General features: G+C 38.0%; 1 protein-coding gene and 2 pseudogenes across 1 annotated transcript; 2 read left to right on the top strand and 1 right to left on the bottom strand.

Moving 5' to 3' along the window:
* On the top strand, positions 1,474 to 2,650 carry LOC109126061 (annotated as a pseudogene).
* LOC104709193 (AAA-ATPase At5g17740-like) lies at positions 3,831 to 8,093 on the top strand. Its single transcript, XM_019229146.1, has 3 exons — positions 3,831 to 4,818; positions 4,935 to 5,301; positions 7,931 to 8,093. The coding sequence occupies exons 1-3, from the start codon at positions 3,831 to 3,833 to the stop codon at positions 8,091 to 8,093; spliced, it is 1,518 nt and encodes a 505-aa protein (XP_019084691.1).
* Positions 5,970 to 7,537, bottom strand: LOC104709192 (annotated as a pseudogene).

Genomic DNA, 9,357 nt, shown 5'->3' with positions numbered 1-9,357 from the left:
GGTTTTCTATGACAATGTGTGTTTAGGGACCATTGACGTTGTCGGGGCTGTTGAATTTCATAGACGGACTATGGTCAAGCTGTGGAGACGAGCGGATTATAATATTCACAACAAACCATAAAGATAGGCTTGACCCGGCATTGCTACGTCCGGGTCGTATGGATATGCACATTTACATGGGACATTGCTCTTTCCAAGGATTCAAGACTTTAGCCTCCAACTACTTGGGTTTGAACGATGCCACAATGCCACACCGTCTCTATCCGGAGATTGAGCGTTTGATCGACGGGGAGGTAATCACGCCGGCGCAAGTGGCAGAGGAGCTGATGAAGAGCGAGGATGCTGACGTGGCTCTTGAGGGTTTGGTGAATGTTTTAGAGAAAATGCGGTTAAAATCCGAGGAGTCGAATCCGGTGATGATGAAGAAGAAAGAGAATAGAATGGAGATGGAAGAGATGAGCATAAGGCGTCGTGATACAGAGGGTTCTCCGAGGAAGAGCAGCAAAAGAATTAAGAAACTTGTTCTGTTTTGGACCTAATCGTACGTGTGTTAGTTACATGATCCATTAGTTCAAATGAGATTACGAGGGAACAAAAAAAAGTAGACGTAAGAGGCTAATTACAAATCTAAGTTAAGTTTCAAAAGTTTGGAATTCTCTGAGATGATGATATAAGTTGAGTGTTTTTCTTCAGAAATTTCTAATATGTTTATTTTGTAGGGTTGCATGTGAACCATTAATGTAAGACGCATTATGAAATATGAAACTTTATTTTTCTTTAAGAAAACTATTGAGATAGTCAACCATCACGTTGTGGGCTAGTGGTTCTAGCTTGGAAGGAAGAGTCGCCATGTTGGTTATCGCAAAATTGCTAGCTTTACCCTTTTGGCCACATGGATATGAACTTATTGCTTACGACGGTCTATTTAAAAGTTTGGGGACCAGATACCCTCTCCCCAAGGATTAGTTTTGGACCCCTCCATAAATAAAAAAAACTATTCAGATAGTCTTTGGAGGTACTTTACCAAAAATGTCATACAACACACTATCAATATACAAAGGACGAACCAAAATATAAGAAAAATATATAGAGTAAATCTTTTAATATCTTTTAATATCTTCTTAGTTGTTACACGGACTTTGAGAAGAGCAAATCTTTTAATATCTTACTTTATTTCTTTAATTTATTTATATGTGGTAATTAATATTCTAAACGGACTATATATTTAATGAAATTAGATATATATGTAGGCGAAACATATATATATATATATATACAAGAAAAAAAAGGAAATTGTTTATATCTTTTGTTCGGAAAATAGAAGGAAAAATACTTATTAAAAAATAAAAGAATTAGAATTTTTTTCTTTTTTAATATCACAATACAATTACAGTTTATATATAAACTCAATTTAACCAAAAGCCGCAAACGCACATTATATTGAACGGAGACCAAACCCTAAAGTCGGAAACGATGGTGTTCTCTGGAGATCTCCCTACTCCTGCATCGATATTTTCTACCTATGCATCACTAGCGGGAACCGTAATGATGATCAAACCAATGATTCACACGATAATTCCACAACCGGTGCATAACTTCGTTGTCTCTTACATCAAATCTTTAGTCGGCTCTCGTTCATCGACTCTCACGCTTGTCATCATGGATATGAACAAGACTGAGAGAAACGGGATGAGCAGGCAAAACGAGCTTTATTATGCGGCTCAAGCTTATCTCTCAAGCAAGATAAGCCCGGATGCATCAAAGCTAAGGATGACTAGAGACCCTAACAACAAGAACGTCAACTTAATTATACCCCAGCGAAGGAGAGGTTGTCTCCGATGTCTACAAAGGCATTGAGCTCAAGTGGCGGTATTTAGCTGGAAGCAACAAGAAAAGCACGGTTATAGATGGAGGAGTAGATGAGGAAACCGTCAATTGGGAATGCTTCGAGCTTAGCTTCGACAAGAAATACAAAGACTTGGTCGTGAACTCCTATGTACCTTACGTGGAAAAGAAAGCAGATGTGATCAAGAACAAGAGGAGAATCATCAAGATGCACTCCTACTCTCTCTATTCTTATAGCTGGCNGCTGGGAATCTGTCAACTTCGAGCACCCTTCCACATTCGACACGATGGCTATGACGCATAAGCTCAAGCGTTCTGTGATGGAAGATCTTGATCGGTTCATCAAAAGAAAAGATTACTACAAGAGAGTTGGAAAAGCTTGGAAGAGGGGTTACTTGTTGTACGGGCCACCGGGGACCGGGAAGTCTAGTCTAGTGGCAGCAATGGCTAACTACCTAAAGTTTGATATCTATGATCTCCAGCTCGGAAGCGTGAAAGGGGACGCCAGTCTGAGGAACTTACTTCTCGCCACTAAAAACAGCTCGATTCTTCTTGTCGAAGATATAGATTGTTCTGTGGATTTGCCCACAAGGTTGCAACCAGCAACCACGACCTATGGTGCTCCCGAGGTTTGGTCTTCACTTAATGGTTTTATGTTATGTAATCTATTTTGTGCTAGTAATACATGCATGGATCCTAAATAATTTTTGTATGAATAGGGATCAACACCACTAACATTATCAGGACTTTTAAACTGCATTGATGGGTTATGGTCTAGTTGCGGAGATGAACGCATAGTAATATTTACGACTAATAACAAGGAGAAGCTCGATCCTGCATTGCTCAGACCAGGCCGTATGGATATGCACATTTACTTGGGACATTGCAGTTTTGAGGGATTTGAAACATTGGCATCTAACTACTTAGGCTTGTCTCAGGACAATGGTGACACTCACCGTCTCTACCCGGACATCAAACGTTTGATTGATGGAGAAGTGTTGACTCCAGCTCAAGTCGCCGAGGAACTAATGAAAAATGAGGATGCTGATGTGGCGCTTGAGGGTTTGGTTAAGGTTCTCAAAAGGAAAAGATCAGAGTCGGAGAAATGTGATGATGAATCTAAGAAGAGGAAGATGCTCGAAGAGGGAGAAGAGGATAATCTAACATTGAGGAGACCTGAACAATCTAGAGTTGAGTGATTACAGTAAGGATTTTGGTACTTCATATAGTTTTTAGAGTTTCTGGTTTTGGGTTTTCAATTCTATTTTCTTGGTTCATCCATCAAACATTCTAAGGTTATATTTAAATTTATATTTTTTTGATAAGTAATATTCTCAAACTAATATGGCTATAATTATTGATAAGAATCAAACCACAATTTCACAACTGATCAATATCGAACAATCACAGCGATCGGATTACAAGATGAGACTCCAATGTTCGTAAAACAAGGAAGACTTGGATCCACCTTGAGAAGAAGAAGACTCTTCACAGAGATGAATCACCAACAAACCTAGAGAGAATCTAAAACGTTACAAAAACTTTTACAAATTCGCAATTAATGAAGCAGAAGATTCAAAACTTCTAATCGTTGCCGTTGAATATAATTTTAATCATCACGTGTCCACTCATTCCATATCAATTATCTATAGAGATCTACAAGTTACGCCTAATATAGTTTGAACTAAAAAATATCCAATGAAAAATAGATCCATACTAGAAAAATTATTAATTTATGTTTTATAAGATATTTATTTATAGAGATTTTACCTTATATTAAAAGGAAATATTCTATCGTTATATTATCACAAAGGAAAAAAGAAAAATACTCAACCAGAAAAAAAGGAAAAAAATATAAAAAAAGAAAAATTAAAGGAAAACTATCTCCCAATACAATATATAAACTAACAAAAATTAATCTAACTAAAAGCTTCAGACGCAACAACATATTGAAAAGGAGAGACCAAACCCTAATCTAAAAAACGATGGTGTTCTCTAGAGATATCCCTTCTCCGGCATCATCAATGGTCTCTAGTTACGCATCAATGATGGGATACATCACGATAATCAAGCCAATGATTAACACAATCATTCCACGTCCAGTTCAAAACTTCGTCGTCTCTTATCTCAAGTCCTTGGTTGGCTCTCGTTCATCGACGACTCTCACGCTTACCATCGATCAATTGTCAGCGGTGCATATTCACGACGAGCTTTACTACGCTGCTGAGGCTTATCTATCCACCAAGATAAGTCCAAATTCGTCCAGGCTAAATATAGCTAGAGACCCTACGCAGAAGGAGGTCAAATTTTACCTCAGTGACGGAGAGGTTGTCCCCGATGTCTACAATGGCGTTAAGCTTAAGTGGAGGTTTTTTGCTAACAACAAGAAGAAGTCTATGGTTGATGAGCATGGGGAACGCTATCATGGAAACTTCAATCGGGAATATTTTGAGCTGAGCTTTGACAAGAAACACAGAGATTTGGTGGTGAAATCCTATATACCTTACGTGGAGAGCAAGGCAATGGTAGTTAAGAGCAAGCGCAGAATCCTCAAGATGCATTCCAACTTGCAAATGGCATGGAAATCCGTGAACTTGGAGCACCCTTCAACCTTCGACACGATGGCTATGAACGAAGATCTCAAGCGCTCTGTGATGGAAGATCTTGACAAGTTCGTCCGAAGAAAAGATTATTACAAAAGAGTTGGAAAGGCTTGGAAGAGGGGTTACTTGCTATACGGTCCACCAGGGACCGGGAAGACTAGTTTAGTGGCCGCTATGGCTAACTACCTCAAGTTCGATATTTATGATCTCCAGCTTGCAAGCGTGAAGGGAGACGCCGAGCTAAGGACATTGCTTCTCGGCTCTAAGAACAGCTCGATTCTTCTTGTAGAAGATATTGACTGTTCCGTGGATTTGCCTACAAGATTGCAACCTGTAACCAAAACAACCCAAAAGTCCAAAAAAACGTTATGTGCTTCCAAGGTTGGTCTTCAAGATGATTTTAATATGAGTTTTTGAATCATTCTGTTTCTTGCAAACGATACATGGGTCGTACCTATACTTTTTTTATGTGTGAATAGGTATCAGCACCATTGACGTTATCAGGACTTTTGAATTGCATTGACGGGTTATGGTCGAGTTGTGGAAATGAACGCATAATAGTATTCACGACGAACAACAAGGAGAAACTCGATCCAGCATTGCTCAGACCAGGCCGTATGGATATGCACATTTACATGGGACATTGTAGTTTTGAGGGATTTAAGACATTGGCGTCTAACTATTTAGGCCTGTCTTCTAAGGAAAATGGTGACACTCACCATCTCTATCCGGATATCAAGCACTTGATTGAAGGACAAGTGTTGACTCCTGCTCAAGTCGCTGAGGAACTAATGAGAAGTGAAGGTGCTGATGCGGCCCTTGATGGTTTGGTAAAGATTCTCAAGAGAAAGAGGTCAGAGCTAGAGAATTGTGACGATGATAAATCTGTGAAGAAGATGAAGAAACTTGAAGAGGGAGAGAAAAGTATAGCCGACGATGAGGATACAATGAAAGTGGATACTCCGGCTCAAGTTGAGGATGGGGAGGAACTAATTGATAGTGAAGATGATGATGTGGCTCCCGAGTGGATCTCGAGGCCGACTGTTAGGCGTGGATTCCCAGGGTTCCCTGGAAGAGGGTTTTCTGGAAGAGGAGGGTTTCCTGGAAGAGGGTTTTCTGGAAGAGGTCACAGTTTTTGAAGATTTGAGCCTGTGAGAAGATGATGAAGACACTTGCAATAAGAACTGATGAAGTTAGTTTTGCACTTGAATTTAATTTATTTTGATATACGGTTTTGAAAGCCATACATGGGGACAGGACAAAATTATCATGACACTTTCTTATCAATTTTAATTTATCTTTATAATTTTCATTTTAATATTATAATGTCACATATTGAACATTATTTTAAGAAACATTTGTGGCTCTGTAAACCACATAGAGAAAAACAGAGAGACTTCAACATGCTTAATAACACAAGCGTGTCAGTAAATATTTTTAATCGATGTTTAAAATAAACTAGTTGTTAATCAACATGCTCAAGACTAGCAAAACTTTCGAATACTCCTTAAGGAAATATACTCACAACCTCACAAGTATTTTGTCATCTTCGTCAATCTTACTTGATATTAAACTACTCTTCATCTCCAAAGTCCTCACCAAACCTTGGAGGGCGATATCAACGTCTAGGCTCTTCATTAGCTCCTCTGCGACTTGACCTGGTGTCACAGCTTGTCCATCAATTAAACGTTTGATATCCGGGTAAAGAGGGTGTGGGCAATCATTGTCATGAGAGAGGCCCAAGTAGTTAGACGCCAACGTTTTGAACCCCTCAAAACAGCAATGTCCCATGTCAATCTTCATATCCATACAACATAGCAATGTTGGGTCAAGACTCTCCTTGTTGTTTGTCGTGAATATTACAACGCGTGTATGGCCATAAACCCGAGATAAGCAACCTAACAGTTGCGATAATTCCACATTCGATCCCTGTTGATCATACACACACACAACAACAACAAAAAGGTAAAACAATGGTAATTAGTTTGTAAATATTCTCTCTTTTTGAAAGGGGGCTTATATCACTTTCAAATTAAATTGCGGGAATGGGTTAAAATTGATATCAATAAATAAATTTGTTTTGGAACAGTCTTTGTAAAAGAAAAGAAAAAAAAACATAACCTTAAAATTACACACTTTGCGAATTTTAAAATGTAACTTTTTGGGAGGGGTATGGTCTAAAGAGATGTGTGTAATTTGGAACACTAATCAAGCACAAGAAGCTTGTTAAAGAAAGCAATAAATATAATTTTGAAAAGAAATCAAGAAAAGGAGAACAGACCTCGAGGGAGCCGTCTATATCCTCTACGAGGAGAATCGAGCTGTCCTTGGCTCTGGAGATAAGTCTCCTCGGGTCGAAGTCAGTTTTCAACCCTAGAGGGAGGGTTAGTTTATAGACATCGAAGTTAAGATATTTAGCCATAGCAGCAACAAGACTAGTCTTTCCGGTCCCTGGTTGCCCATGCAACAAGTGAAATCTCACCCAGTGCCGCCGTCGCCGGTCTCTTTTGTAGAAATCTTCCTTGCTGATGAACCGGTCAAGATCATCGATGAGGTCACGCTTGAGCCCTTCCTTCATAACAATCGTTTCAAAGGTTGAATGGTGATTGAGGCTCTTGATTGCCCAAGAGTCTCAGAGCAAAGAGAGTATGTGTGCATCTCGAGGATTCTCTTCCTGCTCTTGGCCTGGCTCTCCACAAAAGGTATGTAAGAGTCGAAAACCAAATCTCTGTGCTTTTCGTCAAATCTCAGCTCGAAGCACTGCTTATTGATATTTCCAGTATTTTTGTTATCAACGAAAATCCTCCACTTGAGCTCGACCCCTTGGTATATGTCGTCGAACATACATTCACCGACGTAAAACTTGACCAAGTCGACTCTGATTTTACTGAAAAGATATGCCCGAGTGGCGTCATGGAGTACGTTTTGCGTCCCAGCATCCGTCTTTTCCTCGATGATAACCGTGACTTGATGATCCTTTATACCAGTCAGCGAAGGTAAGCCGACAAGATACCGGAGTAGGAGATTAACAAGTATTGTATCGGACGAGTTATTGCTTGAACCACCGATTTGATCAACTTGAGAATCATGATTTACCGCCGCCGACGAGAAAGTCGATGTAAAAGAAGAAGAGATTTCTAAAAAACTGAGACTTAAATAGGGTTTAGTTTTAGTTTTTAAATATCAAGTATTTTGATATTTCAATCTCAGTTTTTTTATCTTTATTTTCCTCTTTCTTTGTGTAAAAGAAAAAAAAAATTGGGATAAATCTAATTGCTAATGCACGTTATACGACATAATTGATTCAAAATATATTTATAAGTTAAAAATTAAGGTTATGTAATTGCATAGTAAAGAAATAAAAATATTTTCCTACCAAAAAAAAATTAAAAATATTTTGCATAACTTATGAATGTTTTAGAGAAAGTGAGACTAACATCTGAGGAATTGAATCCGTTGGCGATGAAGAAGAAAGAGAGTAGATTGGAGATGGAAGGACTAAAATCTGAGGAATCGAATTCGTTGGCGATGAAGAAGAAAGAGAGTAGATTGGAGATGGAAGAGATGAGAATAAGGCGTGATACAGAGGGTTCTCCGAGGAAGAACAGCAAAAGACTTAAGAAACTTGTTCTGTTTTGGACCTAATCGTGCGTGTGTTACATATTCCATTAGTTCAACGAAGATTATGAGGAAACAAAAATAGACGTAAGAGGCTAATTACAACTAAAAAAGTTTGGAAATTTCTGAGTGAGTGTTTTAAGAACTTTCTTTTGTAGGAATATTTATTAAAATAGGGCTTTTGTGGGTTAAATATTTGAGATTGGGTACTCTAGTCCGGACTCTCGATTTTAGACTTTTTGTGTCAAAGACAATTTTGTTTTTGCCCTTCTGTATCTTCTCATTCGTTCTCTTCACCAGACAAACAATAACCATTTTTTCTTCCGACTGCCGCCGATCAAAATCCTTGTTTCTTCTTCCAACCATGACCTTCAAAACCATGGCACATGCTCCATTAACACTATCTCTGTCACTTTGACACAAGAAATTTTAGCCTTCGAGATACAAACGCCCCAACACCATCTCCAAACCAATTGATTTAATCTATTTCTTTTTGGTTAAAGAAAACTAAACCTTAAGGAGATACTATCTAGTGAACCCGAAGGCTCAATCATAAACATTGATCAATCAAACTTCTTTAATTTTCCATAAACCAAACAAGAAACTATGAGATAGAAATAATTGGATGGGTTTTTTATCCATTGGAATGGGCGGCGGCCAGCGTGTATAAACTGGGAGTTACTTTAATCTCTCACAGATCCAAAAATATTCATCTTCCAAATCACAGATTTAAGTCACGGGGGAAAAATTAGCTGAGAAAACAGAGAGAAAATCGTGAGAGAAGAGAGAATCATGAGAGAGAAGAGGGGCAATTTTATAATTTTAGATCAAATTAGATACTTATTTTTTGTAAGTCCGGATAATAATACCTAAATTCATAAGAATTTGAGAAAAAGGCTTATATCTGTCATTGATCTTTATTTTGTAGGGATGCATGAGACCAATATTGTAAGACACATTAAGAATATGGAACTTTATTTTTCTTTAGTGTTGAGATAGTCTCGGGAGGTTCATACTTCATACTCTACCAAGAATGTCATATACAACACACATTATTACTATATATACAAAGGAAGACCCAAAGAAAAGATAAAATGTAGAATAGAGAGTCTCTTGTTACGGAGACTTTGAGAAGAGCAAATCTTAAACTAGTCACCTACATCTACCTACCTAACTATATATATATATATATATTTTATGAAAATTGGATATATGTTCGCAAAATAGAGAGAAAGAAATTGGATAATATAAAAGAAAATGAAAATTATTTTCTTCTTTTGTCACAAAAGAG

This window comes from Camelina sativa, chromosome 8 (genome assembly GCF_000633955.1).
Source record: "Camelina sativa cultivar DH55 chromosome 8, Cs, whole genome shotgun sequence".
Taxonomy (NCBI): Eukaryota; Viridiplantae; Streptophyta; class Magnoliopsida; order Brassicales; family Brassicaceae; genus Camelina; species Camelina sativa.
The sequence above is the reverse complement of the archived record's forward strand: the minus strand, read 5'-3'. Positions and strand labels throughout refer to the sequence as shown.

What these genes read in the sequence shown, in the direction of transcription:
- LOC104709193 (XM_019229146.1), top strand. Translation starts at nt 3,831, where the DNA reads ATGGTGTTCTCTAGAGATATCCCTTCTCCGGCATCATCAATGGTCTCT. An exon ending in AAAGTCCAAAAAAACGTTAT is followed by an intron (nt 4,819 to 4,934) that starts GTGCTTCCAAGG and finishes AATAGGTATCAG; the next exon opens with CACCATTGACGTTATCAGGA. An exon ending in AAGATTCTCAAGAGAAAGAG is followed by an intron (nt 5,302 to 7,930) that starts GTCAGAGCTAGA and finishes GAAAGAGAGTAG; the next exon opens with ATTGGAGATGGAAGGACTAA.